We start from the raw sequence: 23653 nt of genomic DNA, 5'->3' as shown, positions 1-23653 counted from the left end.
TTAAAAACCTTCTCGTGGACTTTCTGATTGTCCTCCTTCCATCCTTTGTTCAAGGGAGTTTCTCCACCTCCACAAAGATGATCACGGCCCATCAGCTGTACAACTACATCACCGACCACGCCAGCATATACGGCATGAAGCCTTTGCGCATGTCCAAGACCCCTGTCACAACAGACCCCAAGAAGGCCGCGTCAGACCAGCACGAGTACGCTCTGGTTGCTTTATGGAACAGGTTAGGACAATGGTCCACTCCGCAAACGCCCGAGCTGCCAGACCTGAATCTGAATTCTTTCCCCGCTCCAGCTCGGGTTCTTATAAAGACCTGGAGGGCCTTCACCACCATGACGACTTTGACGTGTCCCTGGTGGTGTGTCACAATGCTGCTCCCTTTGAGGAACAGTCGGAAGGGGAGAGACACTTGCTGAGGTCGGAAAAGCCGCCGATTGAAGCAGTCGGACGCCGTTTTCCAGAAACCCCCCCTGAGCCGACCTTTGGGTTTGTGTGCAGGTTGCACTTCTACGTGATCATGACGAGCCAGCGTGAGCTCTTCCCCCGTCTCACAGCTGACATGCGGCGCTTCAAGAAGCTTCCCCCGATCCACCGTGACCCCGGCGAGCAAGGCGGACGCCCGATTCTGGATCGAGCGGAGCCCTGCGCGTCCCCAGGCGCCGAGCAGGACCTCTGGGAAGAACCCTCCCGATCCGGGTCCGAGTCCTGCACACCCAGCGACGGCAATGAGTTCTATCCTTTGGTGGGCGGCGCCGTCCGGTCCCAGGGATTGCCGGACCCGTCCTCGCCGTTCCCGCTGCTCGGCAGCGAGGTGGCGGTCGCCCGCCGGCAGATCCGAACCAGCCTGGAGGAAGCCATGGGGCACTGTCGTCGCGACAACCTGTGGAGGAGGCTCTTCCACGGCGAACATCTGGCACTGGACAAGCTGAAGCTAACCAAGTTGTCCTTCTCCGAGCTGGAGGAACTGCTAGAGTCTGTCCACAGCCGCTCAGTCGGGGACATCGACCCCCAGCTGGTGAGAACCGACCTATAACTTTCACCGTCAGGGTCAGGCTCTGCCACCTCTTGAGGACAGGAACGATTTCTGCCAGGTCTTCGGTAGACAAACCATTTACAGGTGAGATTATGGCATGATGTGTTGATGGTCTTTATCTCCTTCCAGGACTGCTTCCTGAATATGAGTACAACTTGGTACCAGAGTCTGATTAAAGTCCTTCTGGGCCGATTTCCTCAAAGTTGTCGCCATTTTGACGACGGCAGTATCCAATACCTGGTGAGACCTCAAAGTGGATCGCTAACTCTGCGTCCGATCTAACACCCCCCCCCCCCCCCCCCCCCCCCCCCCCCCCCCCCCCGTCTTTTCATTCCAGGCTGTTCTGAACCAGAAGTTCACCGACTGCTTCGTTTTGGTCTTCCTCGACTCCCAAGCTGGCAAGACGGTGAGTGGTCAAGATGACGTCATCTCTTCCCAACGATGCATTTTTCTGGGATTTTGTCATTGCAGAGCCTGAAAGTGGTTTTACGAGAACCGTTGCCACCGGAGCCTCAGGACAGCTGCAATCTGCCACCCCAGCTGGTCTCCATGTACCATCACCTGGAGTCCGTCATTAACACGGCCTGCTACAACCTCTGGACCGGACTCTTGTAACCAATTCTTCTCAAATCCATGTCTTTCATCTCAGATCTGAAGGAAAAGCCGGTTTGTTGTTAGCAAGCCGGCTAGTTTCAGAAACTGCCTCATAGGTAGCTAGCGTTAGCATGAAGCTAAGATGCTAGAAACCATTTTTTTAAATAATGTTGCCACTTTTGTGCATATTTTTTTAAAGTATTCTTGGATTTTGGACTCCATGTGGGCTCTGTGGGTCTGAAATGTCACAGAGTGATCAAGAAGGTGGTCCACGGAAGTGCTAAAAAACTGGACACGTGAGCAGAGTCCAGAATGACTTTCCATTCAGCCATTTCCAAGGCAGGCAGGCAGGCAGGCCTCACCATGGCTTAGTTCCCCGGTTCATCACTAGACCACCATATGCGCGTTCAGGCCTAGAACCAAAGAACTTTCACATTAAGGGGGTAGCCAGAGTTTTTGCTTGACTGACTGGTTTTGGACCCTAGATTGGTCGCCAATCCATCACATGACCACCATTCACATCATACAGTCATTGAGTGTGAAATGGGGTTTAAAATATGCTCTAGTCTACTGAGACCACCACCAACCCGGACGCGGGTCGGCAGTGTCCTTAAGCAAGACCCTAGTAGCCCTAATCGCCCCAGCCGGGCAATTAAACAGCCGCCTGATCCACGAACACAACACATTTCCATGACCAAAAAAAGAGGAGGATGTCCATCTTCATCTTACGGCACTTACACTGCACAAAGTGAGACCACGGTCTAGGACTGACTTGACTGAGGACCTCGCAGTCCCTAAAAAGGTATATTTTGGATGGACTCTTCGTCCATCGTGCACTTTTTCCCTGTTCGGGAGCAAGTCCAAATCTCTTGATTGACAAACTATGGACATTTAGTGCCTTGCGCTGGACTTTGCTACCGTGTCAGTGTTTGTTCTGGGATGTCAGCAGCCTCTTATGGTTTTTCCCCCACTGCCCTAAAGTGCCTTGCTAGATCATTTGATTTTTTTACTTTTTGAAGCACAAAGTCTGATGGGGACATTTTGTCCCCCCGCATCCCATCCCCCTTTTGTTTCAAGGCACAATGCTAAATGATGCTACTGTTAGCCAAATGTACATAAACAAACACGATGAGCTGGAGGATGTCAAACACTGGAGGCCAGAAGAGAAATAGTGACTGTCTCCCTCGTGTACTTTGCACTGTACGGTAAGGCTGTAGCAAATAATTTAATCGTTCTCTTCAATTCTTAAAATATGTAAATGTTGATCCCTTCATTTAAATACACACAGGTTGTTATGTCAAATTAACAGTACATTTAAAAAAAACAACTGTGATCCAGTTCTTTGGGTCCGTAACAGAAAATAAGCAAAAATGTTGATCACTCTTTTCCCCCAAAAAAATAAATAATGAAAAATAATTAATTGATGATCAAATATAATTGTTGATTAATTTGATAATGGATGAATCATTGCACCGCTCAATAAATCAGACAAATGTTCATTCCATCACTTTTCATATTTTTTTAGCACGATTTTGCATTTTAATAATAATACATTTGATCTCTAAGCGCCTTTCAAAACTCTCAAGGTCACTTTACATTCCCAGGATATTTTTTTCTGCGGGTGAGCAGCGGCAGCCACACGCGCCAGCATTCACTCAACCCGGAATAACTCATAGATAGAAAGTTAGCTACCTAGCTAATCGACAACTAATAGATAGCTAGCTAGGTAGCCAGCTAGCTAGTTAGATAGCAAATGAATAGCTAGCTAGATAGCCAGCTAGCTATTTCGAGAATAAATAATAATTGTAATCCATTTCATTTGTAAGCGCCTTTCAAAACTCTCAAGGTGACTTTACAGTCACAGGATGAGTTTTTCTGCGGGTGAGCAGCGGCAGCCACACGCAATGTTTTTGTTTGGTATTTTTGTTCATTTTATTTATTGATTTTTTTGAATTTATATTACAGGAGACAATGACAGATTTACTGAATGTAAAAGTTATCGTTTTATGAGTGCGATTTAGGCTAAAATAAACCACAAATGAACAGAAGACATTGAGACTTTGAAAAGACAACAAGTGAGGTGCGTAAAATTTGAGCACATAAACAGACCATTTTTGTGGAAAAACGATTTAAAAATCTTTACATTTGGGTTTAAATGTATCATAGCTGTATTATTATTATTTTTTTTTTTTTTGAAAACAGTCCAATTCTTTTCCTACGTTTTCTTTTTTCTTGATGTGGTAGGGAAGGGGACTTTCAGAACAGCCCATGGACCCAAAAACCTCCGAAAAATAGAATGCTAGCATGCTAACAGATGATATTTAGCCGGCTAGCCTCATTTCCGGCGCGTCCAGTAATCTCGGAGCCAAGCCAAACCGTCTAGCGTCGTTCCTGCAAGAAGAAAGGTTGACAAGATGGCGGCCGTTTGAAAATGGCGCTCGCCAACCTACCTCGCGGCTTGTATTCGCAGCCGACGTAGCCTCGGTAGCCTAGCGTCTCCAGCGTGGAGAAAATGTAGTCGTAGTTTATCTCGCCGCCGCTGTCCGGCTCATTTCTGTCGGGAACTTGAGCCACTTGAACGTGACCTGATGATGTCATCGATGGACATTTTAGATTGACGGAAAACTTTTTGGGGACTGTTTTTCAAATGTCATGACATTTTTTATCATGATCATAATAATCCATTTTATTTCTACGCCCCTTTCAAAACTCTCAAGGTCACTTTACAGTCACAGGATAAGTTTTTCTGTGGGGGAGCAGCGGCAGACACACGCGCCAGCGGTCACTCAACCCGGAAGTAACTCAAATAGATAGAAAGCTAGAAAGCTCATAGATTTGAAGTACTTTTTGAATTTTATTTGGTTTGTTGGTTTCACGAATCACTCACCTAATAGTGGCAGATAGCGTCGTATGTTTTGCGTCAGGTTGCCATCCATAATTTGCCAGTGGAAAACATCCTGCAAGTAGAAAAGATCACATAGTCTGCAAATTTCCCCATTGTGGGACTATTAAATCATAATAATAGATTTCATTTGTAAGCACCTTTCAAAACTCTCAAGGTCACTTTACAGTCACATGAGTTTTTCTGTGGGTGAGCAGCGGCAGCCACATGCGCTAGCGTTCACTCAACCCGGAAATAACTCAAATAGATAGAAAGCTATCTAGATAGCTAATAGTTAACTAATACATACCTAGCTCGCTAGTTAGATGGCACATAGATAGCGAGCTAGGAAGCTACCTATATAGCTAGCCAGTTTGATAGCTATCTAGATAGCTAAATAGCCAGCTAGAGAACTATCTAGATAGCCAGCTAGATAGCTCGCAACGCAAGGAAAACATATATTGTGAATGAAGTTTTCAACTATGATTAGCGCTTGGATGCGGAAATAAAAGAACTTTTGAAGGTTTTCTGATTCTGCATTTAACTCATTCACTGCCAGAAATGTGTTTCATCAGGAAAAAAAAAGTGTTAATTCCTAAATGATATGGGTCTGGAGTTATATGAGCTTGAAATGGGGGTAGCTGTACAAAATACAATACAATTGATTTATACAGCGCTTTAACAACAGCTAAAGCCGGAGCAAAGTGCTAACATGGGGGAAAAAAGGGAAATGCTGCCTCCTTGTGCAAGGGAAAAACATTGCCAGAGGTCTGGCCAGCGCTTTATCGGCACCCAAGTAAGAAAAACAACTAAGCCAGTACAAATTCAGAAATGGCGCTCTGTGTCATATTTTCAATTCACGAATAAATACATGTGTGAATGGAAGTTTTTAAAAATAATACTCACCATTTGCAGTTTGATGTTCTCTTTGTCAACTTTCCCCAAAATGGCGGCGGCTGTGCACAAAAAACAAGCTCAAAAACAGGATTTGCTTCTGAGCCAAACATGTTTTTTTTTTTTTTACCCTGATGAGGCGACGACAGGAAGTAGCGAGCGTCCGTCAACCGTGTGTTGATGGGCTCGATCAAGCCGCTCATTCCTTCCTAGCGACAACGACAAGTTCAGTTTGCGGCATTCGTCCGTCGCTACGGCGACACAGCCCAAAGGTCACCTCGGAGAGCATTTGGGCAGCGTAGTTGAGGTTTCGGACAAACACCTCCTCCATCTCCTGGATGAGCGCTTTGCCGCCATTCGCTCCCGCCGGGATCCGTCCGGCCATCAAATGGATCCTGACAACAACGCACGCAAGCAACGCATACCAATTGCTAACTTGTACATTTTTGCTTTTTATTTTACAATAATAATAATACCTTTTATTTGGAAGCGCCTTTCAAAACTCTCAAGGTCACTTTACAGTCACAGGCTACGTTTTTGTTCCGGTGGGAGAGCAGCGGCAGCCACACGCGCCAGCATTCACTCAACCCGGACTAATTCAAATAGATAGAAAGCTAGCTAGATAGCTAATAGATAACTCATACATAGCTAGCTTGCTAGTTAGATACCTAATAGATAGCAAATAGATACCCTGCTAGGAAGCCACCTAAATAGGTAGCCAGTTTGATAGATAGCTAAATAGCCAGCTATATAGCTAATAGATAAACAAACAGTAACCCCCTCCCTCCTTCTCCATCCATCAACTACTATCACAAAGGTCAATAAAACCACTTTATTATATAGTACGGTTTATTTATTTAATTACAATACCATATCACATTTATTAAAATAAGGTATATTGTGTGTAGATTTAATGATTATTTAGTTGAAAATCATGTTTTATGGGGACCTGGGAACGGATTCTTCTCATTTCAATGGTTTCCTGTGGGAAATTAACGTTTGGAATACACCCTTTTCGCCTTACACACACTTTCTGGGAAGCAATTAAGTTCGTAAGCCAAGGTATGAGTGTATTTCTGTGTGTGTGACCTTTTGCAGTCCAGAGCTCGTGCGACCTCAATGGCCCGATCCAGTCCTCGCTTGAAGTCTTCTTCTCTTCCAGGTACCGCCGCCAAGCCCAATTCGCCCGCCGTGACGTCACCTTAACCACGTCATTATGACGATGAGGATAATAATAATAATAATAAAGATGTGGATGGGGCGTGTGGTCTCGCTCTTGCAACCTGGCGGCGTGTTGATGAGAACGACTTCCAGGTCGTGTTGAACTTTGGCCCGTCGGAGCTCCGGCAGGTCGGCGTCGTAGAGCCAAGCCGCCTCCACCGCTCGAAAGCCGGCGGCGGCGGCCGCCCGCATCCGTTGCGGGAAGTCCGGCAGCTCGGAGAACAGCCAGCTGATGTTGGCGCAGAAACGAAGCGCCGCGGAGGAGGACGACGACGACGACATGCCCGAAACTTGATCTTGTCTCCCCTGCAAAAAGTCGCAGCCGTGACGTAGGCGGAAGTCCAACGAAGACAGTTAGTCACGTGACTCCATAGTTTATCTTTTTCGAACACTTACGCAAACAATAATGTATAGGAGCGTGTAGAATAAGTTATAGTTGTATTCGGTTTTTTTTTTTTAACTTTTTTTTAATTCAGCTTGAGTGAGACACCTGTATTTTTTGTCACGTGAGCTATGACGCAGGCGGAAATAGGACAAACGTCATTTTACCGCCAAGATTCGAGTTTCGTTGTTTTAATACTTGGTAGCAAAGAACTGTGTGCGCTTATTTTACGACACGAAGTCATACATAATAATACATTTCATTAATAAGTGCCTTTCAAAACTGTCAAGGACACTTTAGAGCCACAGATTAAAACGTCTTCATTTTTATCTTGTTGCGTTTTTTGAAATCGGATATTGAGGCACTGTGAAAACTCCATGTTACGTCCACTGTCATTTTTGTCATCGTTTCCCTTTGTTTTTTCTTTTTTGTCCTGACTTATGACGTTAGTGTTCATTAACTTCATTTTGTTGGCGTGCTGGCGAGACTAGCAATGGAGGAAGACTCTGGAAGACTGTTAGCTTCCCCGCGATGCCGCCTCGATGCTCGTGCACTCGAGCAGGCTTGCAGTTGTCATTCATTCAGTTGTCATTCATTCGTGCTTGGGCTCACAGCACCCCCTCTGGCAAAGGCAAGTCATTACACCTACCGCCACCATGAAAGCTAGACAACTTATATATATCTCTATTTAGTCATATTTTTGATAGTTATTTATTAACATTTGGTTGATATTTAGATTGATTGTTTGTGCACATTCATCACTAGTAGAACAACTTGTCTGCCAACTACTCGTTGGCAAGAAATGCATTGGTTAACTGCAAGCGACTAATTAGGCTACGAGTGACATAAATGTTACGAATTAGCTGAACGTCACCTTACATGAAAGGACAACCGACACCATTTTTTCTTTCCTAACTGACGTCAGAAAAACGGTATGGCATCTAAAATAGCCAAAACACACGGGCTGATATTTTTGAGTCAAATGCAAAACAGCATTCAAAATGACATTTCGTTGTTCTTTCCAAATGATTAGAAATGTCTTTTTTGGAATGATTGTTTTGTTTTTAATGTGCATGATTTGCGGCGGTGACGAGAATGTTTGCTGCCATCTGCCACTGGAAGTTTACCTTGAGAGAGAGAGAGAGAGAGAGAGAGAGAGAGAGAGAGAGAGAGAGAGAGAGAGAGAGAGAGAGAGAGAGAGAGAGAGAGAGAGAGAGAGAGAGAGAGAGAGAGAGAGAGAGAGAGAGAGAGAGAGAGAGAGAGAGAGAGAGAGAGAGAGAGAGAGAGAGAGAGAGAGAGAGAGAGAGAGAGAGAGAGAGAGAGAGAGAGAGAGAGAGAGAGAGAGAGAGAGAGAGAGAGAATGAAGCTAATCTTAGCATCCGTGCCCTCAGGAGGGCGGGGCCATCTGCTGGCTACTTCAACTTGGCGAGCTGCTTGACCACAACACAAACACAACACAAACACAACACAAACAACAACAATTCCAATGAGTAAAAACACAACATGATGATTTGTCAATCGTGTTCAACCGATATTGAATTGAACACACAAAAAAGATCTCTTGATCTCACAATGGAAAATTCTCGATTTACGCTAGCAACATTTAAATAAGTTAACACAAGTATGTACATGAACAAAATAATGAATTCTGTATTTAGAACACACACAATATGAATTGTAAGTCTTTTTAATACACGTTCTCTTTTTCGGAATTGTGAAACGAGGCTCGAGCGTTCGTTATGACAGCACGACCGACGTACGACGTGAGCGTTCGCCGCCAAGTTAGCCGCCAAATCAATCCGCCAATCAACGCGGGCGAGTGAGCTCGGCTTTCCGGAAAGAACCGAGCCCCTCCGAAGTTTTGCGAAGGGCAACGGGGCATCCGCGCGGACCTCGGCGCTTTTCTTCCTCCTTCTTTCTCCTTTTTTTTCTTCCTTTTTTTCTTGTCGTCCTCGTTGAGCGACGACCGCCGAAGCCGAACCGCCGGACGGCGCCGGAAGAGGAGGCTCGTGCACGTCAGGCAAGGATTTATTGATCGGCACTTTTTTTTTCTCGCGGATCTCGCACGTGGGGACTGATTAGCTTTTTGTTTTGGGGGTTTTGCGTCTGTTGACGTTCTTCTGCGGACCACCTGAAGAATCACAAGAAGAAGAAGAAGAAGAAGAAGAAAAGCAGCTCGCATCTCCGCCAACTCGAGAACATGGTGAGCGTGCGCGTGTCGGTATGTGTGTGTGTGTGTGTGTGTGTGTGCACGTCGCCACTTGCTTGCGCGCACTTGACGTGATGTGTGCCAATCAATTGTGCCATAAATACACAATAAATAAATAATAATACAAGTCAACATTACTCAATAAAAAATAATAATCAATCAATCAAAAAATAGCAATAAATAAATACATAGATACTATTTTTTTTCTGTTTTTCATGTTGAAAAAAAGACGTATTGTGTAAATTAATGTTGTCACGAACTAAAACAAAGCGTGTCACCAATAAGGTCTGTCTCACTGCCTGCCATTTTGATGAGATGAGATGAGATTGGAAGGAGCCTTTTTCCACGTCATTCAACGAAAAAGATGTTTGCACGCATTCGACATTTGCAACGACAAAGACGAGGCGGATCTCGTTTTTTTCCCGCGGAAATCTCGACATCGGTGCATAACGAAGCAAGTTTCATTTTGGCCCAAATCTACTTTTTAGCTTCCGCCCCCCCACCAAACCAAGCTAAGCCAAGCCAAGCCAAGCGAGCAGTACTGCACTGTCGTTCCGTTGCATTCAATCACTGAGTTTGCGGTGGCGCCATTGAGCAGCGCGGCTCCGAAACTCACTCGTATCTCAAAGCACGGCTTGTCTTCGAAAGCATTTTTTTCCCAAAAGAGACGAAACGAAACGAGACGAAACGAGCGTCCGCCCGCCTCTTTCCACGTCAACTTGACTTTCCCCGACTAAGGCGTTCAAAGCGCTTGATGCCGAGAGCGAGCGAGCGAGCGAGCGAGAGCCGGAATACTGATGAAGCTCGGGCACGTGTTGCCGCCTTCGTCTTCGTCTTCGTCTTCGTCTTCGTCTTCGTCTTCGTCTTCGTCTTCGTCTTCGTCTTCGCCTTCGTCTTCGTCTTCGTCTTCGTCTTCATTCATGCTGGACGAGTCGCTCGCTCGTTCGTTCGTTCGCTCGCTCGTTTGCATGCAAGCAAGCAAGCCAACGCGCCGCTTCACTTTTGACACTCTCGCTTCCTCAACTTTGACCGCCAAAATGACAGTTAACCCGAAACATTGATTCATTAATTGATTGATTTGTATGTTTGTTTATTTGCTTATTTAGTTTTTATTTATTCATTTTATTTTGTTTGTTTAATAGTTTTTTATTTTGTTAATTTGTATTTATGTATCTAGTATTTATTTAGTTTTTTTTGTATATTAGTAATGGATTTATTTATTCATTCATTCATTCATTCGTTTGTTTATTCGTTTATTTGTTTATTCATTTATTTTTGTGTTTTGTTCGTTTTTATATTATTTTTGTTTTAGTATTTATCCATTTATTTGTTTTTTTATTTATGTATGTGTTGATTTATTTATCTATTTATTTTTTATTGTTATTTTGTTTATTGTGCTTATTTTGTCTTCATTTATTTATTGTTTGTATATTATTTATTTATTATTTAATTGATTTGTTTGTTTATTCATTTATGTATTTATGTTTATTTGTTCATTAATTTATTTATTTATTTGCTTGTTTGTATATTATTTATTTATTTATTTATGTTTATTTCTTGATTTATTCATGTGATAATTCATTTGTTTGTTTGTTTGTTTATACATGCATTTATTTATTTGTTTATTCATTTATTTGTTCGTTAATGACTTTATTTATTTATTTATTTATTTGGTAATTTATTTACTTGTTTGTATATTCTAATACATATTTGGAGTTGGAAGTCTTTTGACATATGACAAAACTGTGATATTTGTCGACAAAAGTGCAGCCAAAACGCAATAGTCAACCTAAAATGTGTTATCGTGCATATTTAAAGGACTTGTCCTTTAAATATGCACGATAACACATTTTACGTTTTTACGTTTACACATTTTACGACGTCTCCGGACAAATTGTGTCTATAATTTGTCAAATGGCTTCAAATGACTTCTACTAAGCTTATTTGACAAAGATTCCACCGCTAGATTTTTGACCTTTTAACACACGTGCTGAATATTCAGGAAGTTTTGTTTTTGAGTTGGTGACGAGTCCTCACGTGACGTCACTGAAGGAACGCCCCTGACTGAAAAAAGGACACATTGTAGCGGTCCTTCCATCACGTCAATGTATTTTGCTGTACTTGTTTGGTCCGGGGACCTCGTGTTGCACCCAAAAGCCGCCAGAAGAGGGCGTCCAAGCGCCATATAAGGAATTTATCAGTCTGTGTAAACGGAGGTGGCCACTGGAGGTCGCCATTTTGTGCCTCTTTTTTTGGGTGAGAGATTTTCCCTCAATGTCGCCTCAAAATGGCCCAAATAAATTCTTGAATGGATTGCAAACATGTATGCTTTCCTCTTCAGAACTATTTGAATCATATTTATGACTGGATGTGTAACAAGAAAGCATATTCTCCGAATCTGAAGCCATTGTTTTGATTCTCCAGCAAGGCAAGACGTCTTGCGGTGACACCACGAACAAGGGGGCGGGATCTTTTGAAACTGGCCACTTCCGGGTTCATTTTTTTTGCAGATTTTGGACACAAAGTCATTTTGATTGGTGTTTTGCATTTGAATAAAAATATCAGCCTGCGTGTTTTAGATGCTATCAAACGTTTTTCTGGTGTCAGTTAGGAAACCAAAAAGTGACGTCGGTTGTCCTTTAACATTCTATAGCAAAATATATATATAATAATAGGCAGGATGACTTATGTTCCAAGAACACTGGAAAGCTCTCAACGAGTTCTCAAATAATTTGGGTCTCTGGATTGAGGGCGTACGGGTGGGCGCTTGAATAGATTGGCAAGCTAACCTAGGCTACAATTGTTTATGCTACGCATGACAGTAACACAGCGGAAAGAAATGCGCTTTAAAAAGCCTCCTAGCGAATCAAATTCTCCAATTATTTAACAACAGTCATCAAATCAAGTATTTCCGAGGAGGTGACGAATCACGGCCATATGCCGTTAGCGCTTTGGCGCTGCGTTAGCGCTCCGCCCGGAGCCCGATCCAGTCCCAAAGGGCGTACGGTACGTCAAGCTGGGCTGGCGGGATGCCACCCCGCTGAGTCTGGCGCGCTCGCGTCGCCCCGACAATCTGCCACTCCGCTGGACGCTTTGTGGGTGTGAGCGCAACCAAGCCAAGCTAGCGCAACAAATCACAATCAGAAAACAAGCAAGCCGCCATCGCAAGAGTTGTCTCACAAATATTCAAAATACCCCCCCCCCAAAAAAAGGGCTGCGGACGCCATCAAAGTTGAACGTGTGACAATTTTGAGGTGATAAAGAGTTGAACGGCAACGGAATTGCTCGTGTTAGCTAACAATGCTGTCGGCACATTCTTGCTTTTCTTTGACGTCTCCACCGTGAAATGCAAAATGCAAACATGTTGGAAAACGGACAAAATGACAATCATTTGATTTTGTGACGCCTCAAAGTGTCAACGGACAACCCAAAGCCAATGTAAATTTCTCCACTGTGAGACTAATAAAGGCATATCCAATCCAATCCAAAGCACAACTTTGCAATGCAAACTCGTCCTTTATTCTTTAGTCTTTATTTTCAGATAGGAGAAAAGTCCAGAGCGAGACTCTCTCACCAAACGCTTTCAGACCAATGCCTGCATGTGGCTCTATTTATTTATTTAGTACATTTTTGTATTAATGAATCATTAATTTATTACATTTATAGATGTATTTGGTAGTTATTTATTTAGTTAGTTAGTTAGTTGGTTGCTTAGTTTATTTGTTAATTTTGATGTTGGTCTACTTTTCTATTTTTGTGTGCATTTATTTATTAATATAAATACATATTTTTGGGCTGTTTGTCTACTGTATTTATTCATTTATTTATTGGTCGTTTTTTTATTTATGTATTGATTTATTTTAGTGGTTTTTTTGGCATCACAGTCACCATTCATTGCGGCTCTTTTGTCATGATCAAGACTCGTGCGTGCGTTCGTGCGTGCGTGCGTGCGTATGATTGATGGCGACGTGGCTGAAAAAACGTACTTGACGCAGATGATCGGCCAAGGAAGGAAATGCTTGCTTGGAATACCGTCATCTTCACTCACAACTGTGTGTGTACAGGCGTGTGTGTGTGTAGGCCTTGAAAGTGTAGCAGCTTTTCAACCAGTGGGGAGGATATCAGCATTTTGTTGACCCCGCACTTCATCTCTTATACACACACACACACACACACACACACACACACACACACACACACACACACACACACACACACACACACACACACACACACACACACACACACACACACACTCAAGCACACATGCTCTCGTTTATACGTGGTTATGGGGACAAAAACCTGTTTACACAGTCACGTCCTGGGGACCATTTGACGTATGGCAGGCGTGTCAAAGTCATTTTTTGCCGCGGGCCACATTGTAGTTCTGCTTTTCTCTCGAGGGCCGTTATGAATTTGGGGAACCCATTAGAATGTTTAAATCCCTTCAAATAGAGCACACAGCAAATTAATGAATAACTCGTTTTCAAATCTGAAGTCAAGAATAATGACTTTTATTGTGGTTGACATCCAAAAATATGAAATTTTGGCTCAGATTTTGGCAATCATCATGGAATTTAACAAGTTTGATTTGCTTTCGCGGGCCGAAAAAAATGATGTGGCGGGCCGGATTTGGCCCGCGGGCCTTGACTTTGACACTTGTGACGTATGGGGACAAAAAAAAAAAACTGGTCCCCATAAAGAAAACATAAAAAAACATTTCGGAAAGGGTGGGTCCCAGAAAGCATAAAAACGCGTACACACACACACACACACACACACACACACACACACACACACACGCACACACACACACACACACACACACACACACACACACACACACACACACACACACACACACACACACACACACACACACACACACACACACACACATACGCGTTTTTATGCTTTCTCCAGACCCATCTCATTTAGGAATTAACTGTTTTTGTTTTTTTTCCTGATGAAAGAAGACAGTGTAAGGTTTCTCACGCTGTCTTGAATGTTGATGTAGTCCTAAACTTGAATCTTGTGCGGGTCCTGCAATTGGAGTGACATTTTTGCACATTTTGTCTGGGAGTGAATGAGTTAAATGTCCCCGATGAGCATATTGAGTGTTTATCCCGACTGCAAAATGAGCATTTGTGCAAATGATATGCAACGCTATTGGCATGTCATGTCACATGATCTTTTCTGTGACATCTGTTGATGTTTTATGTGACGCGACTTGTCTGTAATTGGCTGACGCTTTCTGAAATGTTGCTTGAGACCAAACCTTTTTTTTCAAACTCTGCTGATGAAAGATGGATTTTTTTTGGGGGGGTTGCCGGTGGTCCGTGTGTGTGCGCGTGTGTGCGTCTAAGAGGGTGTGGGTAGTATCCATTTCCAGAAAACAAAGCTTTTTTGTCCCTTCTCCTATTTCTACCACACATGAATCGCGGCAGAAAACGTGAACTCACACAGGGGTCAAAGGTCACGTCACCCATACAAAAGCGGGTCTGGTCGGTGTGGCCAATCAGCAGGTGTGGTACCTTCCCCTTTAGCGGCCGACGACGGTGACCTGATGGAGGCGCTCGGGTCGCGTCAGGCCTTCAGGCGAACCGCATGAATGCACACGCAAATACATACGCGAGACAAACAGCTAAATAAACAAACAAACAAAGAAATAAAAATACATAAATAAACAAATTAATCAAATGACTAAATGAATAAGTAAATAAAATGACAACATAAATAAATAAATATGTGAATAAATAAGTAAATAAATAAATAAAATGGTGCATTAAATAAATAATTAAAATGACAAATTAAATAAATAAATAAATACAATGAATACATAAATAAAATGACAAAATAAATAAATAAATAAATAAAACGCCAAAATAAATACATAAATAAATAAAATGACATAAATAAATAAATAGATAAAGTGCCAAAATGAACAAATAAATAAAATAAATAAATAAATAAAATGACGAGAAAAATAAATGTTACATTAAATAAATAATTAAAATGACAAATTAAATAAATAAATGCACACACAACTAAATACCGTAGAGAAAAAGTTAAATAAACAAACATAAATAAATAAAGAAAAATGACAAATGAAATAAATAAAATGACACGTTAAATAAATAAATTGACAAAGTAAATAAATAAAATGGTACATGAAATTAATAATTAAAATGGCAAATTAAATCAACAAATAAATGCACACACAAAGAAGTACATACATAAAATGACAAATTAAATAAATAAATACAGTAAATAAATAAAATGTCAAACTAAGCAAATAAATAAAGAAATAAATACACACCAAAATAAATGCAATAGATAAACAGCTAAATAAACAAAATAAATAAATGAAGAAAATAAATTGATAAATAAAAGAATGACAGAATCAATAAACAAATAAATACATACAGTAAATAAATGCACCCACAAATAATAAAATTTCAACTTTAAATAAATTCATATTTCAAATAAATAATACTTACTTACATAAAATAAATACAAAGAGACAAACACCTCAATTAAACAAACAACTATAAATGACTTGACAATGGCGCTCTTCTTGGGGGTCAAAGTTCATGATCCCTCGAAAGCCGCGACAGCTGCTCAACACGACCTCTTTTGTGACGAGTGTATTAAAAAAGACAGCGAGCCATCGCAACAATCCTCCTTTATTGAGGATTTTTCTCTGCGTGCACTCGTGGTAAACAACACGGCGCTCTAAAGTGGGCAAAATAAGCGGCTATCAAGTTGTACTTAACAAACAAAAAATAAATGCCACCTCTCCTCACTTTTCTTCATTATTTTTGTTTTTGCGTCCGCATGGCTGACAACGAGGCACTCTAAAGCATTTTCATCCCCCTCCACATTTGAAGTGATGGCTGGCGTTTCCCCAACAAACTCCTCCAACTAGGCGGAGGAGCCCATCTCACCTGGGTCAAACCTCCAGCACAGTTCCCACCCTCGTCACGCAGCCCCCCCCCCCCCCCCCCCCCGCCCCCCTCCGCAAAGCTCTCTCGTGCCCCCCGGCTGGCTGGAAACCCGACACCCGTGACATCATCCGTCCTCCTGAGACGCGAGGAGCTTCCCAGCCACCAAACCGTCTCCACTTTTGGATCGATCACCACGCTGTAGACGCCCTCCACCTGTGGGCGGGTGACCCCGCTGAAAAGCCGCCTTATTAGTGCATCCCCCCCCCCCCCCCCCCCAAAAAAAAAAAAAACCTGCTAAAAACCAGTCCGCATGCTGTGCAGCCAAAAGGAAGAGCGTTTTTTTAGGGTCTTTTGCAAAAGAATTTGTGTAAAGGGGTTCTTGTTGCTGATACGGAGGAACTTCCTCATCCGGATCCTTCTCCTCCTTCTGTGGAGTTGCTTCTTCTTCTTCTTCTTCTTCTTCTTCTTCATCCCCCGGAAAGTCTTCTGCAATCCTTGGATAGTTTTGTTTTTACCTTTGGACCTTTTTGTTGATTGTGGTGTCGCCAGAGAGAGGACGCGCGTCTTTTTCTTTCTTCCTCGTGCGGTGGAGGTGAGGAGGCACCTGCTTGCACGTCTGCTTGCACGTCTGCTTGCACGTCTGCTTGCACGTCTTCAACTTTCTCAACTCGACTTTTGTCTTTAGTTGCCATGATCATATATATATATACATATAAATACACCTATTATTTATTTGGCATTCTAATTCCATCTTTGGGTGGATTTTGCCATCATTGTTAATTTCTGTTTTGGATATATTTGTATATGATCAGGAAAAAAAAAACGTTTTTCTTTTTGCTACTTGTATTACAGTAAAGTCTCGTTATATGGATATTCTCGGGAGTGGGAAAAAATATCGATATAACCGGACTATCGATATATCCCATCCTGCGCCATGTACATTTTCTCTTTGCGTTCATAGAAATAGTATCGTAATAAGCAGTACTATCCATTTAACCAGACTTTACTGTATTATACTTTTTTATACTACTTACTATCCTTTATTATATTTTACGAAATGTCATATTATACTGTGAATTATTTTGAATGGGTTATTACAGTAAAATGTATTTATGTCAAAAAATATATATGTATGGGGAAATTATATATACATCTGTATACGTAATCTGTATTCCTAACAACTTTGTGGTGGTTCCATTTCTCCCGTCAGGCGTCCCTCAACGACGCTGTGACTTATTAACCAATCAACAGCCGTCGACGTCGGCCATGGGTCGCATCTGTCGGCTCGACGGCGGCGCTGTTCCCCTTTTGGCGCTGGCGTTGGCGTTGGCCTGGCTGGCGCCGCCGTGTCGCACTGACGGTGAGTAGCATTGGCCACGGTTAGCATCACGGACCCCCCTCACGCGTCACATCGCAGCACCGCTTTTCATCTCAGGCGTGCCGAACTTCATGAAATGGCCCGATGACCAGACGGGTATCTCGGGGGGCGTGGCCTCTTTCGTGTGCCAGGCGCTCGGCGAGCCCAAGCCGCGCATCACTTGGATGAAGAAAGGCAAGAAAGTCAGCTCGCAGCGATTTGAGGTGTGTCTTTTCATTTCAAAAATACAGACTTCAATGATAACCAAATGCTAACGCTCAGCTATTCAGTGGAAGCCAACGCCTCCATTCCCGAAATGACGTCACTAAGCAAAACCGAATTTAGCGTCATTTCATGTGGAGGATGCTGGATCTCCTCCACGCCCACCTGAGCGCCCTAATTGGCCGACGGCGTTGCGGGCACTCCGGAATGTTCTCCGGGAACGTCGGCGTTCTTCTTCCTGCTTGGCTGCCAAGTCAAGCCCGAAGGCCAAAGTGACGCCTCCCCGCCGGGACGCCTCCCTCATTAGCGCAGGAATGCTACGGCGGAAGTGCAATGCCCCGTGGCCCGACCTTGGAGACTTTAGCACCCCCCCGGTACCCCCCCCCCCCTTTCCTCGGCAACTCTACCATTCCTGAGACCCCTCACATACCTGATCTCCACTCAGGCGCGTCATTAGACGCAAAACTTCCTCCTCGCTAGGTGGTCCTCACTCCATCCACCAAACTCTTACAGATCTTCAGTCACAATCAGCAGCAGCCATTTTCTAAGTTTCTTATGCAGTGATACCTTGGCTTAGGAACACTTTAGCTAATGAACGTTAAATTAGCAAGAATATAATCTTGGCATACAAACTATTTTTCGGGAAACACACGGAGCGCCACAAAACAAACGAACTGGTTCTTGGAGCTCCTAACAAGGAGCTGAAAATGGCAGCCAACTTTTTTTCCTCCTCTATTCCCCGCCCCCAATCTTTGGTTAAGCCAGGGAGGAGTTACAGAAACACATACACGAAAGGGAGATGCTTGAAACAAAAAAACAAAAGTGAAAAGGTGAGAATATGGTTAGAAACACAGTGAAATTTGGACTTGTTTCAACGTTATTGATAGTTCAAAGGCAGAGTGTAGACTGCAAGGTTGAAAATATCCCATCAATCAGGCTCCACAAATAACCCGCACAAGCCATCTGTTCAATTTGAAGAGAACATACAAGCAAGGGAAACCAGCTATTCATGAAGTTTCTAGTGTGTCTGCCTGCATCTGTTGCAGTATCGCAACTTCTAAGGTGTGCAACTCCTTGACACACTTGATGCAAAAAGCTATCCATTCCATCAAGCCATCAACGACCATCACAAAAGTCAATAAAACGACTTTATTAAACAGTACAGTTTATTTCTTTAATTACAATACCATAGCACATTTATTATACATACAATAAGGTATATAATGTCTAGTTTTATTTAGTTGAAAATGATGTTTTATGGGGACCTGGGAACGGATTATTCTCATTATAATGGTTTCCTATGGGAAATTAACGTTTGGAATAGGCACTTTTCGCCTGACACACACTTTCTGGGAACCAATTAAGTTCGTAAGCCAAGGTATCACTGTACCTCATACAAATGAAACTAATCATACATGAGCTTTCATGGTAAATTTTAAATTTCAACGTACGTCCCTCGATGTTGAAAAAATGTAAGGGAACGCCATCTGCCGCCCAGGTGATCGAGTTCGATGACGGTTCGGGATCGGTTTTGCGCATCCAGCCGCTGAGGACGCATCGTGACGAGGCGGTTTACGAATGCACTGCCGCTAACGCCCTGGGGGAGATTAACGCCAGCGCCAAACTCACCGTTTTGGAAGGTAAGACGTCCGATTCCAAGAACCATGTTGCTCGACTGATTGTTTTCTGCATCAGCTCGAGTCTCTGGTACTACTTTTGAAGTCAGGTCTGGCTTGACTAGCCATTTCACAGCGGTACCTTTCACACAGGAAAGAAAGACCACGAGGAAAAAAATGGTGTGAAAGGGGCTAAAGATACAACATCCCAGTTTTAGGCTCATTCGATGATACCGACGTCTGGTGTGTAAGAAATAGCGAGAAGTGAGTGTCAGGTGTTCATTTTCACAGCCCAACCCAAGCTTTGGACTTTCATGTTTGCCCTCACACACAGCCAGTTTTGGAACCCAGCAAAGTCGTGGTTTCAGTTCAACTCGTATTGTCTCAGTACTTTTTACGCTGAAAAACGTTCAGGATGGGACTCTGCTATTCCCTTAGAAATCTTGAAAAATTCAGCCTCGCATATGCGATAAGACCTCAACAGAAATTGACAGGTGGATTTTCTACCTCCCGATTCTGTATCGGTACCATTCATATGGAACAGCCATCTGGGAAACAGCCGTAAAAATGCTAACTGCTATTTTATGTCCTTACGAGGTGGCACGTGGCCCAAAATATTTTCCCAGAGAAAATCTCAGTGTGGCGCCGAGGCGCGCACCTGTTTTCTAAACAGACGTGACCCACCAGGCCTGCACGCTTGCATGGTTTTATGCGTATTTGCACGCCCGCCACAATAAGGTCACCACGCAGAGGTCATGTAGATCCCAAAGGTCACATATTTATCCAGCCGTCCATTTTCTCAACTGCTTACTTTGGGTGTAAGGACAATGTTTCAATTGATGTCAACAGTTTAGATATCAATTACCTATTATCAGTTTGCGGGTAACATCCGGATTACGACCGGGTTCCGTTCCGACAAAACGGTCGTAAGTCGAAATCCATTCAAAATGGCCGACGTGACGTTGACACGACAGGATAGTATACGATGTCAAGCTATTGTTTTCTATTAAATACGATTATATATCACACTGTTTACAGTTCATTTATACATTTTATAACTTTTAGTGTCATTTTTATCATTTTATCTTTCGTTATTATCGAAAAAAAGCAGTGTACGGTACTAAAGGAGATGGTATCTGCACTGTATAACTACTGTATTGATTGTAGTCACGCAGTAGATTGCTGTGCGAGTGTGTGACATGCTGGCTGGCCAAAATTGTAGTACGCGTTGCCGGCTGCTTGCGCGTTTCGGTGCCAGGCGTAGAATGAAAACAGACAATTAAAAAAGGGTCTGGCGCTCGTGGTATTAAGTACGGGTGGTCGTAACTCGCGCCGGTCGTAACCCAGATGTTACCTGTATTTATTTTGGGCTATGCAACGCCATTTTTAAATGGCGCCACTTCCTTTTCTCGTTACTCTGACGAACCATGCGTAGAATTCTACATACCGGACAAGCGCACTATGTGGTTTTGGGAAAGCGTTGCTTTTAGGACAATGCGATGGAATTTAACGTCGAAACCCCTGATGAATTCCTGGCCCTTCCCTTCTTTGTCACTTTTGTTAGGCTGCCCGATCGGGTTGCGGGTTGTCTCCCGTTCTCACTTTGTTCCAGAGCGTGTTTTGAAACAGGAGCAGCTCTCAAATCCGTGTTGGAAGCTCAGCGAAAGGGAAAGAAGATCCAGATTACGCACCGTGGTGTGATCGTGCCAAACAGTCAAAAGAATTTGTACTTTTTGGTAAACAAAAACGCAAGTACTGTAGATAGCGGTACGTACCGTACGGTGTCGAGTCGGACATGCATGTACATGCACACTTGCAGTATTTTTCTTTTCAGAAGCAAATCATCTCAAAGGCATTTCTTTTGAAGGGTAATGTATTTTAAAGCAGGGGTCAGAAAACTATGGCTCGCGAGCCATATATGACTTTTTTGATGATTGCATCTGGATCGCAGATAAAACTAAATACAGTACAGTGACATCTCCGCTTACAAACCTAATTGGTTCCCAGAAAGTGTGTGTAAGCCAAATAGTTCGTCTTCCAAACATTATTTCCCATCAGAAACCATTAAAATAAGAATAATCTGTTCCCGGGTCCCCATAAAACAGCCACACGTAGCAATGTTCAATTTAGCATACTGGTACTGGGACGCTAAGTCACACAAACGCGCACCTCGTTCGTGTTTCTCCATGATCTCCTTCTTCTGCTTCTTATTTTGCGTTCTCTTCGGCTTAACACTAGCCTGTGGTGGGGTCTTTTTCGGTCCCAAAAAAGCAAAGTATCCACTCCGTAACAAACCACGTCTGCACGGAACGCACTGAAAGAAAGTGGGTGTGGAAAATTAGTCCGCCAGCCACAATGGCGCTGTTCGACCGTGTGGTTTGGCGTTCTTCTGCCAAAAACTAGTCCGCCAGCCATTTTGGCGCTCCGTGTCTTTCCCGAAAATTAGTTTGTATGCCAAGATTAGATTCTCACAAATGTAATGTTCGTAAGGCGAAAAGTTCGTCAAGTAAAGCGTTTGTAGGCCGAGGTCTCACTGTATTTTGCTTTTTACGGCTCTCATGGTCACAAAAGGTTCCCTCCCCTTGATTTAACGCATGTTCTGTTTTGTCAGAGGAGCAGATCCCGCATGGCTTCCCGAGCATCGACATGGGTCCACAGCTCAAGGTGGTCGAGAGGACTCGCACGGCCACCATGTTGTGTGCCGCCAGTGGAAATCCAGACCCTGAAATTTTCTGGCTCAAGGACTTCCTGCCCGTGGATATCGAAAGCAGCAACGGACGCATCAAGCAGTTGCGCTCGGGTACGCTAACACACAACATGGCCGTCACACTTCAACACCCAACATGGCTGCCTTTTGAACACTCACAACGGCCGCGACGGAACGTGGCTGTAAACCTCCCCTGGAACGAAGATCACTGGGAACGCAAGACAAACACACCTGTGCCTAGACCCGATGCTAATAGCAACATGCTATGCTGCTCCGCCGCCTCTTCTTGAAGCAAATATTGTGAAAAGATAATAAAGCCTTATTATTTTTTCACAATGACAAGCCATAAATCAGTCTGGCCGCCTGACAACCCGTTCCTCCGGGCCCTCGGAGAGCTGCTGATGGCCTACTGGGGCCACACAGCTTCCGGGGCCCCTCTGTCTTGGGACTTGGTTTACTATCCAGATGCGGATGACATCTGCATAGTAGCCATACCTTCATATGTCTCTGACTCATAGCTACAACAGACTTTTAGCACGCCCTGGCTAGCAAAGATGTGTCAGAATTAGCTTGTTTAGTAATCCACAATGAGTATAAACGCACTGAGAGTAACTACATAGTTAGCGGAAGGTAAGAACTAAACTCTTCAAAGTAAACATGATCAGGTGACTAGGTGGTTACTAATTCAAACTAAGTTACATTTGTCATTTTCATGTAGTTAACTCGAAGCTAAAGATAGCACAGCGAAATTTAGCAGCTATTACAGTTAGCTAGCATGTATCTGAGTAGTTGGTAAGTCTTAAATAGTATATAATAACCCCAAAAAAGGTAGTTGGTAAGTCATGGATTAGCCCATTGAAGGAAAACGGCTACAGTAGCAAGAGGCTAACAAAGCAGTCTATTGTGATGCAGCCTTTGTGGGAGACTACAGTTAGCGAGCAATCGTTTTTTTTTTTTTTTGATAAGGTGTAAAAATATTGTTTGTTATAATATAATTTAAGGTTACAGAAGTAACTCATGGGTAACCGAGTACTCGTTGGTAAAATGTACTTGGCTTGACTGGCGTAGCTTAACTTTGGGGAAACGGGTGGTTAGCTGCTCTACGAGTCATGCAAATAGCTCGAGGTTAACCAAAATACAGTTTGCTAAAGGCTAGCTAAATCCTAAGCTAGTTTGTGAGTAAGACAAATAAATTCAGGTGAGTTAAATGCAAGACTGGTTCGCTCAGTAGCAGGTAGCTTAGCAACGGTCGCGTAGCGTAAGAAAGCTGAGCAAACGTCAACCGTAGTCCATGTTGACAACAAGGTGTAGCGTTCAAATAAGCACCTGTAGAAAATGATAGCGTGAGAAGGAAAACGTGGGAGGCGACGACTTAATAATAGCTTATTAAAATTATTTTATCTTGATTCTAATTACAGATTAGACGTTAGCAGTCTTGTTGTGTTGTCTCCTTCGTCCCCAACTAATGACAACTTCTTTCTGGTCTTATTTGCATTGACTTTACCTCACCAGGTGGTACACCAATCAGAGGTAAGAATGCTGGATGACAGAAACCATCCTTCAGCCCTCGCCCCCAACACC

At 43.2% G+C, this 23653-nt stretch overlaps 3 protein-coding genes across 13 annotated transcripts in view; 2 read left to right on the top strand and 1 right to left on the bottom strand.

The window, feature by feature from the left end:
• The window catches only part of szt2 (SZT2 subunit of KICSTOR complex), a 47004-nt gene extending 43177 nt beyond the window's left edge, over positions 1-3827 (top strand). For all 6 annotated transcript variants that reach the window (XM_089000010.1, XM_089000013.1, XM_089000008.1 and 3 more), the window contains 6 exons: positions 55-232; positions 304-426; positions 508-1024; positions 1172-1282; positions 1380-1448; positions 1514-3827. In XM_089000010.1, the coding sequence (XP_088856136.1) occupies positions 55-232; positions 304-426; positions 508-1024; positions 1172-1282; positions 1380-1448; positions 1514-1657 (1142 nt within the window). In that variant the 3' untranslated portion in view covers positions 1658-3827. The remainder of the gene's footprint in view (positions 1-54; positions 233-303; positions 427-507; positions 1025-1171; positions 1283-1379; positions 1449-1513) is intronic.
• Positions 3828-3833: 6 nt separating this feature from the next.
• Positions 3834-7008, bottom strand: hyi (hydroxypyruvate isomerase). The gene is made up of 8 exons (XM_089000014.1): positions 6695-7008; positions 6501-6612; positions 5689-5806; positions 5542-5620; positions 5424-5473; positions 4524-4593; positions 4087-4221; positions 3834-4027 (listed from the first exon to the last, which is right to left on the bottom strand). The coding sequence occupies exons 1-8, from the start codon at positions 6912-6914 to the stop codon at positions 3972-3974; spliced, it is 840 nt and encodes a 279-aa protein (XP_088856140.1). The 5' UTR covers positions 6915-7008; the 3' UTR covers positions 3834-3971.
• Positions 7009-8719: 1711 nt separating this feature from the next.
• ptprfa (protein tyrosine phosphatase receptor type Fa) overlaps positions 8720-23653 on the top strand; it is a 36880-nt gene continuing 21946 nt past the window's right edge. For 2 of the 6 annotated variants that reach the window (XM_089000063.1, XM_089000062.1), the window contains exons 1-6: positions 8721-9217; positions 17381-17530; positions 17606-17751; positions 19248-19389; positions 21977-22165; positions 23585-23602. In XM_089000063.1, the coding sequence (XP_088856189.1) occupies positions 17437-17530; positions 17606-17751; positions 19248-19389; positions 21977-22165; positions 23585-23602 (589 nt within the window). In that variant the 5' untranslated portion in view covers positions 8721-9217; positions 17381-17436. Of the gene's footprint in view, positions 9218-17380; positions 17531-17605; positions 17752-19247; positions 19390-21976; positions 22166-23584; positions 23603-23653 lie in introns of all 6 variants that reach the window. The other 4 variants (XM_089000061.1, XM_089000066.1, XM_089000064.1 and 1 more) reach the window with 4 other exon arrangements.

The sequence above is a fragment of the Hippocampus bargibanti genome, linkage group LG07 (assembly GCF_051943395.1).
Source record: "Hippocampus bargibanti isolate YZ-2025 linkage group LG07, ASM5194339v1, whole genome shotgun sequence".
Taxonomy (NCBI): domain Eukaryota; kingdom Metazoa; phylum Chordata; class Actinopteri; order Syngnathiformes; family Syngnathidae; genus Hippocampus; species Hippocampus bargibanti.
This window is presented reverse-complemented; position numbering and strand designations above follow the sequence as displayed.

Excerpts from the sequence above, each read along its gene's own strand:
- hyi (XM_089000014.1), bottom strand. The coding sequence starts at position 6,914 with ATGTCGTCGTCGTCGTCCTCCTCCGCGGCGCTTCGTTTCTGCGCCAAC. Across the intron at positions 6,613-6,694 it reads TCTCATCAACACGCCGCCAG|GTGACGTCACGGCGGGCGAA; the intron begins GTTGCAAGAGCG and ends GACGTGGTTAAG. Across the intron at positions 4,594-5,423 it reads AGAACATCAAACTGCAAATG|GATGTTTTCCACTGGCAAAT; the intron begins GTGAGTATTATT and ends TTCTACTTGCAG.